The sequence below is a fragment of the Lissotriton vulgaris genome, chromosome 2_1, assembly GCF_964263255.1.
Source record: "Lissotriton vulgaris chromosome 2_1, aLisVul1.2, whole genome shotgun sequence".
Lineage (NCBI taxonomy): Eukaryota > Metazoa > Chordata > Amphibia > Caudata > Salamandridae > Lissotriton > Lissotriton vulgaris.
In genome coordinates, this window is record NC_141687.1 from 203,339,331 (window position 1) to 203,363,173 (window position 23,843).

General features: G+C 45.7%; 1 protein-coding gene across 2 annotated transcripts in view; it reads right to left on the reverse strand.

Moving 5' to 3' along the window:
• LIG3 (DNA ligase 3) overlaps nucleotides 1–21,912 on the reverse strand; it is a 254,312-nt gene extending 232,400 nt beyond the window's left edge. Inside the window, exons 1-4 of one of the 2 annotated variants that reach the window (XM_086954719.1) lie at nucleotides 21,744–21,912; nucleotides 10,514–11,063; nucleotides 6,899–7,045; nucleotides 1,426–1,614 (exon numbers count right to left, since the gene is read on the reverse strand). In XM_086954719.1, coding sequence (XP_086810845.1) covers nucleotides 1,426–1,614; nucleotides 6,899–7,045; nucleotides 10,514–11,054 — 877 coding nt within the window. In that variant the 5' untranslated portion in view covers nucleotides 11,055–11,063; nucleotides 21,744–21,912. The remainder of the gene's footprint in view (nucleotides 1–1,425; nucleotides 1,615–6,898; nucleotides 7,046–10,513; nucleotides 11,064–21,743) is intronic. The other variant, XM_086954721.1, reaches the window with a different exon arrangement.
• Between the last annotated feature and the right edge of the window lie 1,931 nt (nucleotides 21,913–23,843).

Here is a 23,843-nt window from a genome sequence, read left to right on the forward strand (position 1 = left end):
GTCACTGATAACATCTGCTTGAAACCGGATAGGTGTTGTACACTGATTCTTCATGGAATATGGTTGTCTGTAGTCTTAGTCCTTTCTTAGTGTTCTCTCATTCTCTGTTTACCACAATGCCTATGTATGTTCTTACTTCCACCTGTGAATTCTACTAGTGTCAGTTGATGATCTGGTCAGCTATATGGTTGTCTGTAGTCTTAGTCCTTTCTTAGTGTTCTCTCATTCTCTGTTTACCACAATGCCTATGTATGTTCTTACTTCCACCTGTGAATTCTACTAGTGTCAGTTGATGGTCTGGTCAGCTATATGGTTGTCTGTAGTCTTAGTCCTTTCTTAGTGTTCTCTCATTCTCTGTTTACCACAATGCCTATGTATGTTCTTACTTCCACCTGTGAATTCTACTAGTGTCAGTTGATGGTCTGGTCAGCTAGCGAGGTTGTGTGCTCAGCTGTGTCCTACAATACATCTACATGTAATCAACTAGAAGTATCCTGTCATCTGTGACCATCCTATTTACAACAATAGGCTTAAGTTTAAATCCATGAAAGCTTTAACTTCTAGGTTGATCTTGCGTTATTTAAATAAGAATGCTTCTCACAGGTGTGTGCATATGTGATAAATTGTTAATGAAGACAAACATTACTTACACAGCTAAGGCAGAAGAGCGTGTCACTCCACTGCTTTTCAGCACTGCAAAAAAGGATAAATAAAATGATAACACATTGTTATTATTTCATTTTTCCGTGAGGAGGTAGTTTTGCGGGTTGGGGCTGGGCTGCTCACAGAACAGCGGGAGGAGCGGTTAGGGCACTTTCCAAGTGCACATGGCATTTTGTCTGGCCAAACACAGTTAGCATGTTCTCCACCGGGCTGTAATGCACAACCTGGGTGGAGAACATGCCCAGGCTCCCAGTTCCTGTCTGAGCTCCGAACTATGTTGCTCAGACCAATCAGGACGCTGCTGTAATGGTGACAGCAGCGTTGTGATTGGTTAAGAAGAGCCTGGGTGCTTCAAGCTTCCAGTTCTCGGAGCAGGAGAGGGCAGAGGTGAGGCAGCGGCAGGCAGGTAAGTGAATTTTTTTAAACTTTTTTTTAAACCCTGCCCCCTCCACTCTCTACTGCTACTGCCTGTGAGCAGCATCACTGCTCAGAACTCTGTATTCATCTTTCATATGGATGTATGAAACCAGCACCTTTTGACTGATATTTTAACTCTTGCGAAGGAAGAAAGAACTGAGTGGATAGGATCCTAAGAACGTGAACAGACATGAGCACACCCCTCTAACCCCATCATATTCATTCAGTGGAATAATGAAACCTCCTTATGCCACAACAAATGTCAAACATGTGTCCCTCCCAAGTCCACTAGCCAGCCATCATCTAGCAGCTGCTCTTGCCAAGACCCCTGAATGCGTCGGCTACCTCCTCCTGTGCCCTTTTGCAGGAAGTCCTGGATGATCTGAGTCTTGACATTATAGCTTGGCTTGTCAGAAACCATTGTGCAGAGCTTCCGAAATTCTCGCAATGAGCAGTCCTTGTGCTTTGGGTCACATCGCTTCGCAGACATGCTGTTACTGTGGGGGATGCTTGGAGATGGTGGTGTTGGTTTTGCTAAAGATATAAAGATGAGATTAGCAATAAATATATGTCTCAAGATGGCTAAAATCACAAAATATGCAGATCGATTTATATATAGTGGGCGATTTATATATTTTTCTTAAGAAGGTATACAATTAAAAATACCTTATAAAGGTATACAATTCATACATCAGCTTCAGTCGCAGAAGCACAAAGAACAACAAGCATGGCACACAGGAGTGTGTTGAGGACCAAAATAAGAACAAGAGCGACATGACCAATGGAAGAAAAAGCTGGCATACATCAAAATGACAAATACGCTAACCAGTGTCAAACAAAAAAGATTACATAGCTAAAACTAAACAGCTAAATATTTTTTTTCTCACAAGATTTACTCATAAAGATATACAAGTTAACATACCTTTGAAATCTAGAGCATGGGTACTCACAAACTTTTTCTCGGGGGCCAAATTTACAGTGTGGTTTGGGGCAGAGGGCCGCACCGGTGGGGGCGGGGTCAGTGGGGCAGGGGTGCGGGGCTAAAGCTACATAAAACCTGTGACCATGAGGGTGAACAAAGGATACACTCCTATCCACCTCTCTCTGTCTCCCTCCGTCTGTCTCCCTCCCCGTCTATCTCCCTCTCTCTCCCCGTCTCCCTCCCTCTCTCTCTCACTGTCTCCCTCCCCCCCTCTCATTGTCTCCCTCCCTCCCTCTCACTGTCTCTCTCCCTCCCTCTGTCACCCTCTCCCTCCCTCTCTCCCTCTGTCTCCCTCCATCTCCCTCTCCGTCACTGTCTCTCTGCCTTGCTGCCTCTGGCTGTCTCAGTATCTGCTTCTATCTGTCTGTCTGTCCCGGTCTGTCTCCCTCGGTCTCGGTCTCCCTCGGTCTCCGTCTCCCTCTCACTGTCTCCCTCCCTCTCTCGCCCCCTCTCTCCCCCCCTCTGTCTCACTCACTGTCTCTCCCTCTCTCGGTCTCTCTCCCTTTGTCTCCCTCTGTCTGTCAGTCTCGCTCCCTCGGTCTGTTTGTCAGTCTCCCTCCGTCCGTCGCCCTCCGTCTGTCTGTCTCCCTCCGTCTTATTTCTTCAACTAAGACAGGCTAACCAGCTGGGACTCATGCACAGGACACAGGCACTATCAAGATAACAAGCAATCTGGTGAACCAAGCAAAGAAGGGTTGCTTTACACAGCTACAGAGTTACCAGTTGAGTCATGAGGAGGTACCGGGCACAGCAACTTGGCCACTTTCTGGTGTTTACGGGGCCTCTTGAGTGTGCACCATCAAAATGAAAACAGTTGCTTGTGGGCATACTGTTAGGGTTGGTGCTGTTGGCAAATTAAGTCCTGCGGTACATGACTGATCCTGAGATGCATATTAGGTCATTTCCTCTGGAAACAAATGCGAATAAATCCTGTATTTGAGCACTAGCAGCAGAAAGAGAAAGCCTACAGAAGAACATGGGGAGGTTAGGATTTTTAAAAAGCTGACAATTAGGTTCTTGGAAACGAAGTGCCTAGTGACATGGGTACAGTTTACCAATAAATATTTTGCCAGCCACTCAACAAGATCAAGGGATATTTCAACAAGCATTTACAATGCAATGGTTTTGCCTTTGTTAAAGTTAGAGCTATTGGCATTGCTCTTGACATTATTTTTATTTATGTTTTTTTTTTTAACATAAATAAATGGCATTGTCATTTACAATGCCACTAGCTTTATCTCTCGCAAATGACACACACAAACACACACAGAGCCCTCCCCACACACACACCCACACAGAGCCCCCCACACACCCACCCACACAGGGGAGAGGAGAAATAGGGGACATGGGGAAGGGATTTGGAATTTCAAGTCAGTTTCAAGTTCGTTTTCACTTTGTTTTAAAGTTCCGTTATCAGTTCACTTTTCGTTTGTGTTTTTTCACTCACCTTGTCCCCTGACCCACCCCAGGCCCCATCCTTTTTGGAGCCTGCTCATCCCCTGCAGCTTCGGCTTCTCACTGTCCCCAGCTCCAGCCGCCAGCAGTGGTCCTCTCCGCCCGGTGTCCCTGAGCGCAATGCTGCAGCTGCCTGGTTACCAGCCTTTTATACCAAGGACACGTCACAATGGAGACTTTCAACGTGTCATCATACATCGCGACTTTGTGGGTGATGCCATATGTTTCCATTTAACCGGGGGGAGCAGGCAAGACACGGGTTTAGTGTACTTTCTTAAAAAAACCTTAGTTATTTGTCACCAAAAAAATGATCCTGCGGTGAACCTGAAAGAAGCTCTCATCCTACCCGACATCTTTTTCCCAACAGTGGTCTCTCCTTTTTCCTCTGCTGCGAAGGAAGCCTCCCCTCCACACGTATCATGGGCCTCATGACGTCACACTGGATTGCCTGTCACGTCATGCGTGTTCTGTTCCCAGATTCTGCTTCTGGCATTGCCGGGGAGGAAGGGGGCCTTTCACATGAACTCAGCATTAATGTTTTTCTTAGTTTAAAATAAATGATATTTAGCCTTTGGTATAACACATTTGCCGCCCAAAGAGCTACTTAAAAAGAGCTTTATTTTCCTACTTGCAGGGCCGAACCCTTGGTCTCTAGGTTACACTTCAAGGCAGCGGCCTTTAACTCAGTAATCCGTGTTAAAACTCGAGGAGAGCCAGTTACCGACGCAGGGCACATTTACTAATTCCAGCTCTGATGCTTTGGTGGCAGTGATGGTAAGAAATAATATTATGGGTGGTGCGGAGACGGGGGGGTGCCGCCTCTTCGGGCCCGCAGAAAGAGATCTGAGCATCTTGTGTGCTTTGATATGTGGGATGCAGAAATACGTCCATTAAACATATGCCGCAGAAACTAAACGCCCTTTACGTGCTTCCCTCGGTACAAAGGCTAACAAGCATTTACAATGCAAGGGGGGGGCAGAAAGGCACGGAGAGCGGGAGGGGGGGCGGGAACGGCCACACACAGACATCGGAGGGGGGGAGCGGGAACAGGACATAAGGCAAAAAAAACAATGCCGGACCAGATTCGGGGGCAAAAGAGCTTTATTTTCCTACTTGCAGGGCCGAACCCTTGGCCTCTAGGTTACACTTCAAGGTAGCGGCCTTTAACTCAGTAATTCGCGTTAAAACTCGAGGAGAGACAGTTACCGACGCAGGGCACATTTATTAATTCCAGCTCTGACGCTTTGGTGGCGGTGATGGTAAGAAATAATATTATGGGTGGTGCGAAGATGGGGGGTGCCGCCTCTTCGGGCCCGCAGAAAGAGATCTGAGCATCTTGTGTGCTTTGATATGTGGGATGCAGAAATACGTCCATTAAACATATGCCGCAGAAACTAAAAGCCCTTTACGTGCTTCCCTCGGTACAAAGGCTAACAAGCATTTACAATGCAAGGGGGGGGCGGAAAGGCACGGAGAGCGGGAGGGGGGCGGGAACGGCCACACACTGACATCGGAGGGGGGGAGCGGGAACAGGACATAAGGCAAAAAAAAACAATGCCGGACCAGATTCGGGGGCGTTCCCGAGAACAGGCTTTCGGCTGACGTAGCCAAAAGCCAAAAATTCTCGGGAACGCTCCCGAATCTGGTCTGGCATTGACGGACAGGCCCGTCTTCCAATGGCTAGCCTCCATTTATGGAGCTAGCCAATGAAAGACAGGGGCCGTTCCTGTCTCCCGTACTATTCTCATTAGGTTTTCGCCTGCGCGAAAAAGATGCGCAGAGCACATCTTTTCACCAGGCAAAACCTAAAAAGGGCCTCCTGACCACTGAATGCATTGTGAAGGATGTAATTCCCGTTTAGAATATTATTGGTTGATGTACCACACAGGTATTTAAACAAACTAGATATGGAGCTGAAGATTGTATGGGGTAGTACATGAAATTGAAAATCAAGCAATGCTTCTAAAAAGAGAGGCGACAGATTCAATATCCTCAGCAAAGCATTTATTATAAGTCAGCCAGTGGGCCATACTAGACACTCAGAGAACAGACCCCTTTTATCCTTAGGAAAGAGGGTCAATCTCAAATTTGTATCACAGCCAATTTATAAAGAGAGACATTCAAATATAGACTAGGCTGGGAAAAAACATCAACTGAGCTGCCAGACAAATGTTGAATATGATGATCTATCACAAATCTTTTAAAGTGCAATATGCCTCTTGGCATTAGCAAGGAACACAACACACACCGACTTACTTGAGATATTAATGGAAAATAAATAGTTTTTAGATACTGCTGAAAGTCTGAAGGGATATCTTTCTAGGTTTCAGAGAGCAAGAAGACACCCATCAACCTCTGCCACACAACTTAACCTTTGGAAAGTCAGGGATGTTCAGAAGCAAAGAGTTGGACAAGCAAAAAGGTCTGCTGAGAATTTTACTGGTAAGACAGGATAGAAAGAATCTTTGAGATCAGGGGGACACCGCATAGCACCTTAAAAGTGATCCTGGGGAAGGATCCAGAGCCAGTGCGGCAGATCCATGCAAAGATGGCATTATGATGGAGCAGAATAGCTGAATCTATGGGCACAGGTTTTGAAAGATTTAGTGTAAGAGTTGTGCAATACAGAGATAAAAGGTGTTTTGTACATTAAAAAGTGCATGAGAACACCACAGCTTTAATGCTCATGTGAAGAATGAGGAGATTGTTTTGCTCCAAGGTTTTTTTTTAAAACTTTGTTACACCGTATGGTGCACAAGTCTCTACTAAAAAGGAATGTTGAAGAATATCTGCAAATATTTTAAAAACACACATACAGCACAAATAAATCAACTTCACATTTCATCTTCAAATAAGAAAGGTAAGAATAAGCTGCAACACCTGAGAAAAAAACTAAGAAAGACAGCAAACTGAGGAAAAAAAAGTTGACTATCGCAATATGGTCTTACAACTCGTAATCTGCATTTTAAAGCAGAGTGAAAGGGACATTGATTTTCCATGGAATCATTTGCTGCTTAGGTGAAGTAATAAACACAGCAGGACATATTTGCATAGGAGTTAACTCCTGTCGATCCCTTTGAATTCATAGCTAAACCGAACCCACAAAATTAGCGATGGATAGGCTTGAACCAAAGTCATGAAATGACTGTTAGACAAGGTCCAACTGACAACAGGTAATGTCCGAGCCAATCCCTTGGCTTTGATCAAATTAACGATGACAAACTGAACTAGAAACCAGACACCTCGTCACTGAACTACAAAGAGTAGTCATGGCAAACACAATCTTTGTTATTCTGTATGAAGCTAATCATTTAACTCCGACAGTAACGTAATTTTCAAATGAATAAGTTACTAAATAAAAAAAAGTTTCTTTGAGCCCACCTGTGAAGCCAGGGAACTTCCGAGGACTGGGGCTGGGTGCGACTGCTGCAGTCACCGGTGATTTCAAAGGTGTGGTCTGAGCCCCAGGTGATTTTTTGCTTGTGGTTGGTGTCTTCTTAGGAGTGGCTCCTACCTTAGATGCAAGTTCTGGGTGCAGAAAGTGATCAATATAAGCAACTCGCTCCTTTGTTAGCAACGCAGTAAAACATTATTGATAAGTAATGCAGATAGGTAACCCTCGAACTAGAGGGATTCGATCAAACAAATTTAAACTGAGTAGCAGCTGAACACGAGGGCCATATCTCTTTTATATGCTTCTCTTATCTACACACTATGGACACCTCACAAGCAGCAGACACGCATCATGTATACACATATACAAGATGACATAACTCCATGCCATCAAAGTATAAGTAGCAACAGGGCAAGTTTACACTAACAAGGGGATACTGTACAGACTGCAGCAGAAGTACACTTTACACTAACATCATAATGATAATTCGAGCTTCCAAAAAACTTAACATATTTTTTATGTTTTACACAGGGCTGAAATATAGGGCCAGCTGAGGCTAAAAATGGCTCCTAGGTAACAAGCATTTTTAAGTAAGCAGGAGCCACCTGTAGTGTGAATGTAGATCAAAGCATAAACACAGTGTACACATAAAAGATATATATATACACACACACATATACACACACACACACACATATATACATACATACATACACACACAAATTCAGTGTCGCACGGATTCCTCCATCCGCACATTTGAGTCTTTACATTAGCCCAGACTTTTTTGTTTATATAATGTGTACTTTACAGGAATGTAGAGCAAAAATGGTGCTCAAAATAAGCCATATGTAATGAGCAAGGTTGCTGGTCTAGATTTTTAATAGACATGGAAAAGGGTACTTTCACTTTGCACTATAAGATAAGGTCTAGATCCCTGGGACTCTATGGTCCAGTGGAAAGCTAGAGTAGCCAAAACGCGTAGGCCGTCCGTTTATTGATGAGCTGCATCCTGCACATGGTGTGTGAATAAAGAATAAGTTTTGAAAAACTTACTGCTGATGTGCTTTCTGCCGACGAGTGGGGGGGCAAGGAGAATCCAGAAATAAATAAATATATATATATATATATATGCAGCCCGCCCCAGTGTTGGGGAAGAAAGGGGCTGGGGGCAGCATTTGAGGCTTGCGTGCACTCCTGCCCCCGGCCCCCTCCCGCCCGTGTCCCAGAGATCCTTACCTCAGCTGCCGGTCCCGCTCCAGGCGCCTCGCCCGCGCAGGCCGCCACTCTCCAGGCGCCCCGCCCGCACAGGCCGCCACTCTCCAGGCGCCCCGCCCGCACAAGCCGCCACTTCGCACAGCAGCAAGCAGGGCCGCGGCAGTCCTCCCAGCAGGTCACTATCTTCGGTGCCATTTCCGGAAGTGTTGCCAGGGAGCGCATATATACACACACACACACACACACACACACATACATACACACACACACACATATATACATACATACATACACACACAAATTCAGTGTCGCACGGATTCCTCCATCCGCATAATTGAGCCACATGCACGTGTGTAGGAACCTGGTAAATGCAATACTTGAGACCTTCAACAATGTAGATAATAGCACACGCACTCCAGTAGGATAGATCCACCCTTTACTTTTGTTACAGGCAACGCACTCAACATGTTTCAACAACTACAGTTGTCTTGTTCACGAATCAGCACTTTAAATCAGTGTTCAAACATAAATGTTTGATTGTTTGTTTATAACATGTCCTTGAGTGACCTACTCTTTCTAATGGAGATTTTGGGGTGGGAGACCACATATTTTCACATATTATAATCTGTGTGAAGGACATGCCAATGTTTGGGTAGCACACTCCTAATAATATTAGCCTGTCTGCTATAGGTGGTGACAAATCTCAGTGGCTCTACTTCATTTGAAGTTCTCTTACCTGCAACCAGCAGGGCTTCACTTTCTATTTTCTCCACCGTGTTGGTGGCAGTCTTAAGGGTTTCAGTATTGTACCGCCTTAGCTGTGTTTTCTTAGGTAAGTTTTGCAACACTTGAAGAATAACATTATGAGATAGTTATCAATTGTGCTATTTTAAGTTCACAGGCATACTTCTTTAATGACATGTTACAGCATATGAAATGACATTATATTTTGGCGTCTCATACACAGTTCTCTCGTGTAACTTCCTTACTTGTATGTAATTACAGACAAAATTGGGAGGTATTGACCACACATTAGCTTGTATTCGAAGTCCTTTATTTATGTTTATTTGAACACTGTTTAATTTAAAAGTCTGGCAGCACGAATGAGTGCTAACTCACGAACAAGACAGCTGTAGTTGTCCAAACACGTTGGGTGTGTTGCCTGTAATATAAAGGCTGGAATCTATCCTACTGGAGTGCGCCTGCGTTTCCCTATATAGTTGGAGGTTTCAAGTATTATGTGTATATAAACAACAAAAAACAACAATTTAGACCCTTCCCTCTTTTTTCCCTCCACCATTCTTTTTTAATCCAAATTACAAAGGAGCATGTCCACCACTCAAATTAATTGCATATTTCCCTATACTAATTCCCACTAATCCTGTTTGGGTTCCGGAGTAGCGTGCTAGTCACTGAAAAGCACTCCAACACCTCATCATGGGTAGCAAGTGCTATATAAATGCAAACTATTTCCCTCTTCTATCCTGCCACTATCCACCTCAATCTAAATAACAAACTACCTTACCAACCACTCAAATCACTTCATGTTTCACTATACTAATTCACCACTAATCCTTTATGGGTTCCGAAGTAGCATGCTGCTCGACGAAAATGCACTTCAACACCTCATCATAATTGCAAAACTTTTCCCTCTTCTATCCCTCCACTATCCTTCTCAATCCAAATAACTGACTAACATTTCCAGCACTCTAATTACTTTCATATTTCACTATACTAATTTACCACTAATCCTTTATGGGTTCAGTGCACTTAGACGCCTCGTCAGGGGTAGTAAGTGCTACATCAATGCAATTACAATATAAAGATAAATATACACACATAACTATAGATATTCACACACAGAAACTGAATTCTTTTTAGTCAGTATTATCAAGCAAAATAATGTGACCCAAAGCAATTCTAGAAACTATGCAACTTAAGAACACAATTAATGTATGTATGGCCAGTGTGAACTATTCTGAAATAGATGTCAAATTCATTCTTTTAAAGAGCTGTTTTAGTTTTAAAACAAAAATCATATTGTACATGATTTAGGGCAGCTTAATGGGAATTTCGAAACAGCAACCACAGATGTTATGAAAAAGCACCAGTTACTGAAGAGAGATGAAGTAATGCCTGCTAGCTCCCTCTAAGGTTACCATATCCTCTTTATATGACATTTATAATTTAAAGCTGCAATCTTTGTTTAACATCTAGTTTGGGGCCTTGGCTTAGAGGTAACAAGGAGTGAGAGGTCAATGGCGTTGCAGTCTCGCAGCATTAAAAAGAACAAAGTACATCACAAATGTATGGCTTGTAGCATTGGGATAGCAGTGCAAGGTGTGACGTGTACTGGCATCACACTGGCACCAAAGCAAAGGACTCACCTGTGACCTGTTGGTTTATCAGTTCTTTCTCTGGATCTTGCAGCTCCTCCCAGCCTTCCAGCTCAGTGATGTCCTCAATCTTTTTTGTGGTGGCACGTGCCTTCGTCAGCTTTTCAAAGATGCACTTGACATGATACCATTCCTTCATGTCACCCCCAGATTCTGTGAATGGGTTAGGCACCACCTTCCCAATTCGCACCAACCCCTTCAAGATCTTCTCCTTGCATTTTTTACACCCTGCTGTTCCACGTTTGGCATACTCCACGCAGTAGCGTTGCTCTGCCATATCGTTTGGGAAGCTGCAGGCCCAACGGATTAGATAGTGAGAAGTGGGATACACAGACTTATTTCCAGAGTGGAGTGTTTGTCTCAAAGTCGAAAAGAAAAGGAGTGTTGTAACCCTGGAATGTAAAGAGCCGACAAAGGGATGGATTGCATATGAGAAACGGCTTTGCAGTACTAATTGCAACTTCGCATGAAAGTCCTTTCGACACAGTGTTCGTGTAATGGGTTGGAAGAATAACCTGATCAGAGCAGGCATACAAGTTTCCTAGTTAATATCAACAATGGGAAGAAAAGAAAAAAAGATGCATTAAAATATGAAACAAATTTACATTTTGGGATTAACAATACACTTAATGTAGGAGAACATTCAACAATAGGGATTAAGATTCTTACACAAAATAATGCCTAATGTTCATATAAAAGGTATCAACTAGCAGGTGAGTGGTACAGTGTAGGAAGCTGGCTCTTTATGTGATATATCAAGAGCCTGATATACTGGGTAAAGAGTCAGGGGTTCCCAAAAAACAGTGGACAGGGGCTTGCTATGCAATGCCAAAGTGCTGTATTAGGGGGCAGTGTGGTAAAGCATCTTTAGGCTGAACACAGAGCAGTGCAAACAATTGCAAATTCACACAATGAACAATTAATGACACATACGACTCAAGGAGATCCACACCAATTCATAATAATAGCAAGTATCTTTATATATATTTAGGCAATGGAGAACAATTGTTCAGGTAAGTACGTTTTTAAACATGAATTCTTTTCACTTTAAACAAGCATTTGCAATGCAATAGGTCTCGCATTAGGAAAGTTTGAGCTATTGGTATTGTAAATGATAATTTTTTTATTTATGTGGTGGTTTTGAAAATAGCGAAATTAATAGCTTTGTCATTTACAATGCCAATAGTTATCACTTTCGCAAATGTAACACCTATAGCATTTGTAATGCAATATGTGTTGTATTTACGTGACTTAAATGTATTGATATTACAACTAACAATGGCTTTTATTTTTTTAAATAATTAATACTTAAATAAAAGATATTGTAATTTATAATGGCAATAGCTTAAACTTTTGTAAATAACTTTTGTGAAGATGATGTTCAGTGTATTTTGAGACGAAAATCCAAGAACAGAAATGAAATATTAACATCTTTTTTTGACATTTGTAATAAAGCTTGAAACCGTGAGAGAACATATTTGAATCAGTTGTTGTTGAATGGTTGCACAGGTTGATGCTGTGGTGGCGCTGAGTGATGTTGTGGTGGTGCTGAGTGATACTCTATCTATAGCAAGGGCGATCGATACATAGAGTGAGGGCGATTGATAGATAAAGACACGCCTCCTAGAAGCAGGAATCCAAGAGAAGACCCTTGACTGGAACACGTCCTTCCTCTCCGGCAGAACCCAGAGGGTCCACCTCCCGCCCTTCCGATCCGAGGCCATCCCTTAGCCCAACGCTGTTCAACATCTACATGCTCCCCCCTCGCACAAGTGGCCCGCCAACGCAACCTCAATATCATCTCCTATGCTGACGAGACCCAGCTCATTATCTCCCTCACCAAGGACCGGCACACCGCCAAAACCAACCTCCACGAGGGAATGAAGGCAGTCGACGACTGGATGAGGTACAGCTGTCTGAAGTAGGACAAGACGGAGGTACTCATCCTCTGACCCACCCCCCTCAGCCTGGGACAACTCCTGGTGGCCGACCACACTGGGAACAGCACAGACACCCACCGACCATGCACGCAACCTAGGATTCATCCTGGACTCCTTCTCCAGGTCTAAACAGGTCAACGCCGTCTCCTCCTCCTGCTACAACACTCTCTGCATGCTCCGCAGGATCTACAAGTGGATCCCGACCGAAACAAGAAGAACAGTGACACAGGGCCTGGTCAGCAGCAGACTGGACTACGGCAACGCACTCTACGCAGGAATCCCAGCCAAACACCTACAACACTACAACGCATCCAAAACGCCTCCGCCCAACTGATCGTCAACGCCCCCTGCCGCAGTTACATCACCCCCCACCTGAGAGACCTACACTGGCTCCCCGTCGACAAGAGGATCACCTTCAAGCTCCTTACCCACACACACAAAGCACTCCACAACGCTGGACCAGCCTACCTGAACAGCAGACTCAGCTTCTACACCCCCACCCGCCAGCTCCGCTCCACCAGCCTCATCGCTGTTCCCTGCATCCAACGAACAACCTCTGGCGGCAGATCCTTCTCCTACCTCGCCGCCAAGACCTGGAACACCCTCCCTACCCACCTACGGCAGACCCAAGACCTACTTGCCTTCAGAAGAATTCTCAAGACCTGGCTCTTCGAGCAGTAGCGGCACCCCCTCCCCTCAGCGCCTTGAAATCCTCACGGGTAAGGAGCGCTTTACAAGTACTCTGATTGATATGAGAATGGCTTGTACAAGTGTGACCAAGACTGGAGCTACTTCGTGGTCAAGAGGACCTTTGCCATGGAAGAAACAACTGAAGGATAGGACTGGCCCTTGCTGTGTGTTCTGGGGCTGGCCTGCAGTTTGCTGCTTTAACCAAGGAAAGGATAAAGGGACTTTGCTGTGTGCGGTGTCCCCCTGCTTGAAGGATTTTGCTGTGTGCTGCGTCCTGAAGTAACTTATCCCCAAGGGCCCGATGTGAGCTGGCACCCTGTTTGGAAACACAGGAACATAAAAGTTTCCATGAGAGTGTAAGCCACTCTGTGAGTGCGTGCCTGTTGCAGCTGAGACCCTCGCAAGCCGTGCCCTGTGATCATGGGCACCTGGAGTCCAAGTAAGGGTCATCGACGTGGTGTGCATGTACTTTGTGCAGCCTGACCCCTTTGTGAGGATTTTCCAGTGATCGTGTGCACCGGAATCCAGGTGAGTCTCATCGACGCTGTGGGCGTGTGCGTTGGGCACCGTGAGACCTTCCTGAGGATTTGCCTTGTTATTGTCTGCACCAAAGTTAAGGTGAGTCTCAGGGACGCTGTGCGCTTGACCTTCGTGCAGCCTGAGATCTGTGTGTGTGGAGTGCCGAGTGATCGTGCACCCGAAACTTAAGGAAGACTCAGCGAAGCTGTGTGCGTGTTCTTTGTGGCAGCCTAAGATCTCGTAACTGAAGCGGCCCGGACCGGCAATCCCGGAGGAGCTAAATTGACAGCCTGAGCCGCTGTTGCCAATCCACAAAGCTGCATTGGAGGCCCAGCCGCTGGACGAGGAGAGGAGAGTGAGTTTGCGCCCCCTCAGGTAACGTGTGTCGCTTCTGGGGCAGGGCTCGAGCTCGAAGGGGGACGCTCTCGGCCTCTCTCTCGTGTTGGCCATGCGAGCCGCTACTTCAGCTCGTATTGCGGCCCGTATTGCCAAGGGAGTGGCAGTACAGGGGCCGGTGCACAGAGCTGCACTTTTGAATATATCGTACCAGTGTGAGGGGCAACTGTTGAGAGGATGACTGCAAGTCAGAGGAGAGGAGGAGAGACCGCCTAAGACCCGGTTATCGGGCCTGAGTGTATTACGCATTATTCCATTTCTGCATATGGACGGTCGTATTACACATTGCATCATTTCTGCATAACGGAGTACCGGACTAGAGTATTACACATGGCATTATTCCTGCATAACGAAATACCGGATTGGAGTCTGACGCATGGCATTTTACCTGCATAACAAACTACCTGACTAGCGTATTGCACATTGCATTGTTCCTGCATAACGAATTACCTGATTAATGTATTACGCATTGCCTTATTTTTGAAGAAAGACATACCTGGTGGTTGTATTATGCATTGCATTATTTTACCTTGTAAAGTGCCTGATTGTTGCGTTATGCATTGCATTCTTTTCATTACAGTGTGTCTGATTGCTGCTTATGTCTTACAGTATTTTTGCACTGCAAATGTGCCTGATTCTAGCATTAAGAACTGCATGACATGATATTTAGAAGTGCTCATTAATACCGCCATAACTTACAAGGGCTGGCTTAACAACTGGCCAGGAGAAATAGTGCACATCCTCATATGTTGGATTTATATTGTGTGGTCTTATCGTATATCTTTTTATGCAAAGTTTATACTCATTTTTATAAAACTCGTGTGGAGTCTATTTGTGTGTCATCATTGGTTTATAGTGAGCGTTCTTGCAAATACTTTACACATTTGCCTTGACTATAATCCTGGCTGCTCGTGCCAAGCTACTGAGGGGGTCAGCTGAGCTATCTAACAAGGTGACCTTCCTTTCCCTGACGTTGGCATGCTAGTCCCTACTGGGCCTAAGGTACCTACCTCAGCCAACCAGGGATCCCAGGTCTAACACAGGGGTTTCGGCCAGTGCGAGATTGGAAGATCAGAGGTTTCTTTTGGGTACGTGGAAGTTGATTCTGTCATGGAGGTATTTGGATCTGTTGTTGTGTAGGCGTGAGGGCACCCTGCCTTAGGGCAATTGGGCCTGCTGCAGGGGGGAGTTATTAAATGCAATGTAAGGGAACACGGCACACACCAATGTGTGACAAGTTGTGTTTTCACTTTTGTCTGCACCAAGACACGCAGCATGCAATGGCAGTCTTGTATGTGCTTGGTGAGGGGTGCCTCAGGTTGGCACAATTTGTGCTGCAGCCCTTGGGGGCCATCTTTAGAACCTCAGGCCCTATGTACCAGGGAACAATTTTAATAGGGGTTTACAGAGGGTGCTAAAGGTTTTGCCAATTGAGGGGAACAATTGTACAGTTTTGGGAAAGAGCTCTGGCAATGGGGACCGGGTTAGCAGGAACCTAGTGCACTTTCAGTCTAAATCGAATCATTTACCAGGCAAAATGTGGGTGTGACAACAACAAATAGGGGTACTCCCCTACACACAGTCATAAAAACTAGTACAAACCACTATCCCCTGATTGAAGTCAATCATTTACTCAACTACGCAGCAGATCAAAGGGCATTGTTAGAGACAAAAAGTACTTTTTTGGGAATGATGTAGGGTGGCACAAGTGGTGCTGCAGCCCCAGGGTACTATCAGCAGTCCAATGCATTAGGTACCAAGGGTACCATTTACAAGGTACTTACAGGGGTGGCTGAAGTAGTACCAAACAATGTACAGTTTTAGTGAAAGAATACTGGTGCTAGGGAACAGATTATCAGGGACCCAGCACACTTTCAGTCACGGTTACACCAGATACCAGGCGAAAAGTGGTGGTGGGGGGGTTGGGGGGGATACAGGACAGTGCGCTACCACAAGATACTTTAGTTACATTAAAAAATTGTCAACCTACACAAAAGATTTGTCATTCTGAAAATTGGGTTGTGGTTCTAATAAGTTATTGATGCACTGCCCTAACCTGTTCTCAGACTACGCCATTCCTAAGAACCAAAATGGATGGGGACAATGCCCAAACTTCAGTGGATACCATATGGGGTCTGTAGCTGCATTTCCCTTGTTCCCGAGATAAAGTATATATTAATAAATATACATCAATGTACACACAACTGCGCTCTGCAGAGATTATCTTTCATGAAGAACCTGGACACATTTTTTCAGTCATAGGAGTAATGCCTCTTCTATGTATAACATTTCTATACTATTGCATTGTATATCCATACTTCAAATAATAATAATAATTATTATACATCCTATTTCTTACGGTAGCAGAAAATGAACACTTAAGTGACGAGCAGAATTGCAAAACGGTGCTGGATGAGTTAATTACAGACATAAGCATTCTGTTCACAATGTCGCAGCATCTATGGACAACGATTTTTCCCACGGTATACGTTTTCTTCCATAATTTTAGAGTGATTTGATCGCAGACGTTTATTCGGTCACAGGAAGTTAGTGTCAAATGTCTTCAGTGTGGGTGGTCTAATTGCATATATTTTTTAAATTAGCCAGATAAGCTAGTCTCAGGACCATGCAATTTGGACATTCCCTTCTGTTGCAATTCCATACATTTTAGTCTCTAGGTTTGTCTGTAGTCACAAGGCCATACCAATCTAGACGCTCTATTCTCCTGCAATACCATAGGATCCCTATAGACACAGCCTCCAGCTTGTACTACCATAGCATTAACATTAAAAACAACTGTAAAATCTGCCTCAATAGTAGGAGCGAAAGACATAAGATGATTTGGAGAAGAGCAGACACACAAGGTCATATGTGTAACTGCTCCTAGAATTCAATGGTTTAATAATGGCAATGTGTGTGGTGTCTGTATAGCACAATTCTAGCCAAGGCAGCAGAGCGCCTGTGTCAATTAAAATGAGCATTGACATAGAAATAGGTCTCGCGTTTGGGACCTTATAAGTGTTTAGTCAGAGCTATTGCCTTTGTCAGTGTGTTTAAGTTGTCGCCCGTTTATGCTGGAGGTTCTTAATACCTCCATTACCTCCAACTCTGTCCCATCCATGTGGAAGTGTGTGTTGGTAAGGGCTTTGCTGAAAAAGCCGAACTTGGATTCTAACAATCTATCCAATTTCTGCCCTATCTCGCTGCTTCCGTGGATGAGCAAGTTGTTGGAGAGACATATTAACAAAACATTAGGGGACTATTTGGAGTCCAATAAACTTCTACAGGTCTCCCAAACAGGGTTTCGTCCTCAGCATGGCACTGAGACCGCCCTCCTGGCAGTCACAGAGGCAGCCAGAGCTATAATGGACCGAGGTGGAAAAACTGCTATTATACTTCTGGACCTCAGTGCCGCGTTCGACACTGTTAACCATGCCACACTATTACATCGTTTGAAGGGCATGGGGGTGTCTGGCGCGGCCCTGATGTGGCTGACCTCTTTTTTAGAGGAACGCTTTTTCCAGGTATTTGAAGGCGAGGTGGTATCATCAAAGCATCCGCTCAGCTGTGGGGTTCCACAGGGCTCCTCCCTGAGCCCCACATTATTCAATGTTTATAGGCAGCCCCTAGAGAAAATAGTCCTCCCTTTTGGTGTGCTGATTGTCACCTACGCAGACGACACCCAACTTGTGGTCTCTTTGGACCACAAGAAGGGCTCGTCTAACACCTTGGGCCCGTGTTTAGAGGCTGTTGCTGGGTGGATGCAACTCTCCCACCTCAAACTCAACGGGGAGAAGACCGAGATTATGTTTCTAGGTAACTCCTCTCCTACCTCCCTGATGTCGAACTGGCCTTCGTGTCTCGGCCCTCCCCCTCCCCCTAAAGACCAGATAAAGAGCTTAGGAATCTGGCTTGATAGAGCACTGGATTTCTCGGTCCAAGCTACTAAAACTGCCTCTGTATGTGTGGGGCTAATGAAAATGCTCAGGAAAGTGCTCCCCTTACTTCCATTTCAGGCGAGAAGGGTCATGGTACAGGCCCTGATACTCTCTCGCCTGGATTATGGAAATGTTTTATATCTAGGGGCCCCGGCAACAGTAACAAAAAAACTCCAAGTCACTCAAAACTGTGCCGCACGCCTATTGTTTAACATCCCTCGCTGGCAGTCAGCGAGAACTGCCCTAAAAGAGCTTCATTGGCTCCCAGTGGCTGCCAGAACACTGTTTAAGGCCATGTGCATTCTGCACAAATCTTTTCATCGAACCGGCCCGGCAGTGCTGTACCCCTTAGTGTTGCCTTATGCGCCGCCTAGAACCCTTCGTTCTGCTTCATTGCATTTGGCAACTAAGGCAAAAATTAAGAAAGCCCGTTGGAGTGGCCGTTCGTTCACTCACTCAGCGGCGAAGGCATGGAACTCCTTGCCTGTACCCCTCAGACAAAACGAGAACCTGATGTCATTTAGGAGAGATTTAAAAACCTATCTGTTTTCAAAAGCGTACTAATTTTACCCTGTAGCCGGACACAGTAATCAGTCAACAGCGCTGCGAGGCCTCCGGGTGGTTATGCGCTATATAAGTGGAATTTTTCATTTCATTTAAGCTATGGAATAGCGTAGGGTGTTGGCTGTACTGTACATTAAAAACGTTATAAGTGAAGGGGGCATGGCTAGCAGCCGACCGAGATGGCGGCGTAGCTTAGGAGCTCTGTGAACAAGGCGGCTCCATTGCTTCAATCAGACCACTAATCCGGTAAAATTGTACCTCAAGAAGCTGATCCAGGAAGGGGAAACCGAGAGGCACCGTCCGCCACCACTCCGAAGCAGATCTGACTAGGGAAACCAAGCGTGGAGCACGGTGACGGTGCGGGCCTTTCCACGTCCCGGAAACACCGGGTTTGCGCTGTACCGCTACCCGACCGGAAGTGTCCGCGGGACGGAGACGCTCGCCGGAAGTCGCGGCAGAAAAGAACGAGCCGCGGAAAGGTTTGCACAAGCGGCGGAGCGGCATAAAAGGCACAACTGACCCAGCACCCGACAGGCGGCATTTCCACCTACTATCCCCGCAGGCGCCATCAACACCGGAGGGGCAGTGTGAAAAGCCCCGACATCGGCACAACTGCAGCGCGACTTCCAGGCTGGGGGCAAGGAGGCATTTGAACCGCCTTGGAGCGCACGTTGCTACCCGTGCTCATTCCCGCCCCCCCAGCCACCTGGAGCGCCTATATTCGGCAGGACGCTGGAACTTACGAGGTGCACATGAAAGGCCCAGAGACATAAGGGGCCACGTGGGAAGTGACTATTGGCAGATACTTGGCAGTCCAAACTAGACTCATTGACTCACTTCCCATAGAGGCAGCACGGGGTGGCGCCTGGTAGGGGGCCCGGCCCACTGAAGGGCAGGCGGAGACTTTTGCGGGCACCAGTGCGAGCCGGTAGCACCCAAAACCAAAGACTGAGAGATATGCATCATTCCTTAACTTTTAAAAACTGTACTTTTTACGTGCCAGTACTGCATCACTTTGTTTTATTGATCATTTAGGGACAAAAAAGAAGAATTAACTTCAGAAGTTTGTGTTTTGCGTTTATATTTCAAAGATGAAAAAACATTGGCTTTTGTAAACTGCTTCCCTTTTTAGGTCACAGTCTACCAGATAGAGTAGCCAACTGGTTGCCAAAAGTTTCTAGGGGGCATTCTGAAAGTTAACCTAGGAATGCATTCCGCCCATTGCTAACCATTCGCTTCGTAACTATCATTTACTTGCCTTCTATTTACTGGCTTTATTTGTTTTAGGCTGTTCAGCATGTCTTTGTCCCCGTCGTGGAGCATAGCCTGTTTATCATCTCTCTAACTCGATGTGTGTATTTTTGCACGAGTGCTCGCATTCTATAAACAAGACTTTAAATTTTATTATCTTTTCATATTTGCTGTGTATTTGAAGACGGAGGTAAAATGTAATGCATTGCCTTCAGAGGGAGTGTGTTGTTCACTATCTTTCTCTGACTACAGAGTCAATCTGGGTGTGTGAAAGGAAAGGCTATTTCCTAGAACACAACAAAATGTAAATGTCGCTAAATGAACTGTACAAATATTTCAGACTAAATCAGAATTAGGAAAGCACAAATGAAGCACATTTATTTTGTGATTTTAAAGTGTGCTTGAAACAAATATTTTAATATGATCAATATACTAGCTGATACTGTGTGCACACATCATATGAGTGCGGTTTAGTTTTATCAGTAAAACTGATTGTGTGCAAAGGTAGTGGTCATTTTAATTGAAAATGTGTTGTCTAATGGCAGTTCACTACCATACCTTGCATTCACCACTCTACGCCATTCTACTTCTAAGCCACTCTACTCTATGACACTTTACTCCACTCTCCCAAAGTCTCTTCGCTCCACCCCAAGACACTTTAATCGACCCTGCGAAATGTAACACCACTCCACTCTATGCAACTCCACCCTGTGACACTATTGCATGTCCCCCCACTCAACAACACTCTATGACACTCCACAACACTCTCTGCCACTCCACAACACAGTATTCCACTCTCCTCAGCTCTACACCCTGCCACTCTTCTCCATTCCACGCTCCTCTATGCCCCTAACTTTTAGCCATACTGAACAGCAGACAAGAAGGTTAAAACACATCGGCAAAGCTGGTAGCTCTTCCATATGCTTGACCTATTGGCATTGCCAGTGCTTGATTAATGTAATTTACCAAGCCTAGCCCTCTCCTTCCCCACTACAATTTTAACTGTAATTTTTTTGTAGGGCCAGACAAGAACAATTTGGATCAAGGATAACTTAGAAGAAGTTTCTGAAGACCTAAGGTCTACTCTCAGGTTTGGCATTAAAGTATACACCGACATCCATCTGGAACCTATTGGTGACTCTAGTTAATTTTCGTTACTTTGCCAAAGGCTGTCACAGTAGGTAGTCGTTCTAGAGTGGACACAACAAGAAGTTCTGCATACTTTGAAGAGGGGCAGTTACGGCAGCTTCGAAGAATGCAAAATGTTCCTTTTGACAGCATGAGGGCATGTCTGCTGAGAGTGCAACGCGTTCTCATGATCAGTTGGAGGAATAGGCACCGTACCCAAACTGCGTGTGGTCGTACTGCTAATACCATCCACTCACTCTAATCATAAAGCGTGGCTGCTTTAGCAAAAAAATGTTTATAGGGCTCAGTTTCCTAACACATGGTATAAGGAGCTCCATGGAAGAAAGCATCGACATCTGGAAAACACACCTGTGTGTTGCACGTACACTAAATCTGCCGAAAATATAAATTCCCAGTTTTAGCATGTATTTTCTTATACAAATATATTTGTTACACAAGTCTACATTCTGGATAATTAATCGCTGCAACATCAACAACAAATACCAATAGGTAAAACTGCAGACAAAAAGTACTTGTTCCGGAGCCTGAAATTTTTGACTGCCACAAAAAACATGTTAGGATAAAGCAGTTTAGCAAACAAAAACGCATGAGCCCAAAAACAACGACGTAAATGTTCTAAATTCCCCAATACATCCTCCCTGTACAGGGTCCTAGTGCCCGCCTTCACATTTCGTTCCGACAGACACGTCGAAGTTTAGGTCCCCCATCTTCTTAAAAAATACAAACATTAAATGCCAAGCAATGGTGCAGGGTAACCCTGCAGGCCGTACTCACCGCTCTCGTACGGATCTCCGGACTATGGGCGCTTGCAAGATGGGACTAGAGACCCAGTGATCAGCTGGCGTCGGTCTCAGACAGGTGCCGCTTTGCAGCACCAGCACAAGTTGGGTCTTGAGCGAAGAGCCACGGTGCTCCGGAGGAAAGAACACAGTGGGCCGCTAGAGATGACGTCCAAGGAACACAAATACACGCCGGGTGGCTCTCGGCGGCGAGTAGCGCCACAAGAAGATGCTGCAGAGCAGTCAAGTCTAATCATTGTTCACAAAAACGCATCGACAACTTTGCTTAGAAGGCTGACAACTCCACGCGATTAATAACGGGTCTAAGAATCCTTACTCATTTCCAGATTGGCGCCTGTTATTTTAGTACTAAAATGTAATGACATGCGAAACAGACAGATCGCCTCTGACCAAGCTGCCACTGTGCCTTTACCAATATACCTGGTCTCCCGATCTTAGTCCAGCTACTTTATCACAAAAAACAAATTGGCAATCAGTTTTCTACTTAAGTCTGCGCTTTCCGGTTTGACAATATACACATACATACACATACACGCAGATATACGTACATACAAATGTGTATATATATATATATATATATATATATATATATATATATATATATATATATATATATATACTAGCAGCCCGTCCCGACCTTGTCCGGGAGCAATCGGGCTTCCCCGACCCCCGCATGCCCCGACATTGCCCATCAGCCCGGGCCCCCGTCCGCCCTGTCCCCCGGCTGCCCCGATCCCCACCTGCCCTGACATTGTCCTCCGGAGGCTTACCTCACACAATTATGCCAGAGGCCCAGTGTTGCAGTGGTGGCCAGCAGCAGCGCCTGAGGCACTGGGGAGCTTTCTGGGTAAGTGGGGCTCTGGCGCTCTGTTTGCAGGGAGGCGAGGATGAGCAGAGGTTGCAGGGATAAGAGTAGGAGTTCACAGAGTATGGAGCGGCCGGCGGGAGTCGGGAGCTTGAGCACAATTATGCCAGAGAGTCCCCCGCCTGTCCCGACCCCCGCCTGCCCTGACATTGTCCCCCGAAACCTTTTTGTTGTAACTCCCCATCCCCCGCGTGCCCCGTCCCTCGTGTGCCCCGACCCCCGCCTGCCCCGACATTGTCCCCCGGAGCCTTACCTCAGCCGCCGCTCCTCAGTTCAGTGCTCCTCGCCGCTCCGCCGGTCCACTGCTGCTCACCGCCTGTGTGCCGCTCGTCAGTGCTCCTCCCCCGCGCCATGTCCGCCGCTCAGCCGCCGCTCCTCAGTTCAGTGCTCCTTGCCGCTCCGCCGGTCTGCTGCTGCTCACCGCCTGTGTGCCGTTCGTCAGTGCTCCTCCCCCGCTCCATGTCCGCCGCTCAGCCGCCGCTCCTCAGTTCAGTGCTCCTCGCCGGTCTGCCGTTGCTCACCTCCTGTGTGCCGCTCGTCAGTGCTCCTCCCCCGCGCCATGTCCGCCGCTCCTCCTCGCGTTCCTCGTGCTCCTCGACGACGTCAGCACGCAGGTCGCGGCCGGTGCTACTTCAAGGGGACTACTTTTTTTTAAATATAAATTTTTTAAATATAACGTATTATTTAAATTTATATAGCCTATGTCCATCTGCACACCCTGAGGATTCCAACGATGTATCGGGTGTGTGGATTGGCACTTTTACCCGCCTCAAAGCCTCAAGGTTCTTCCTTTATAATAGTAGTATAGATATATATATATATATATATATATATATATATATATATATATATATATAGTAGGTAGTTATAGTTAGGACCTATTTTCCATAGGAAATCCGCAACATTCTATTTGGAATAACTTTGGCGCCGGTTGACGACATTTTCAAAACTAATGGGCAGCTCCGGTCCGCTCCTATTCTGAAAGTCTTGGGGTGATTCGTGAAGCGGGGGCCGAGAAAAAAGGGGGCCCCAAAACGTGTTTTCCCCATGTAATGTTCCATCCTCCGTTCATCGCGGCTACAGCCCGAACTGCTGAACGGAATTACACCAAATTTGGTAAAGAGGTAGTCCTTAGTTCAGACCTGTGCTTTTTTGCTTAAATGGTGTAAATCCGTTCAGTAATTTTTTAGATATTAAAGGAAAAAAATA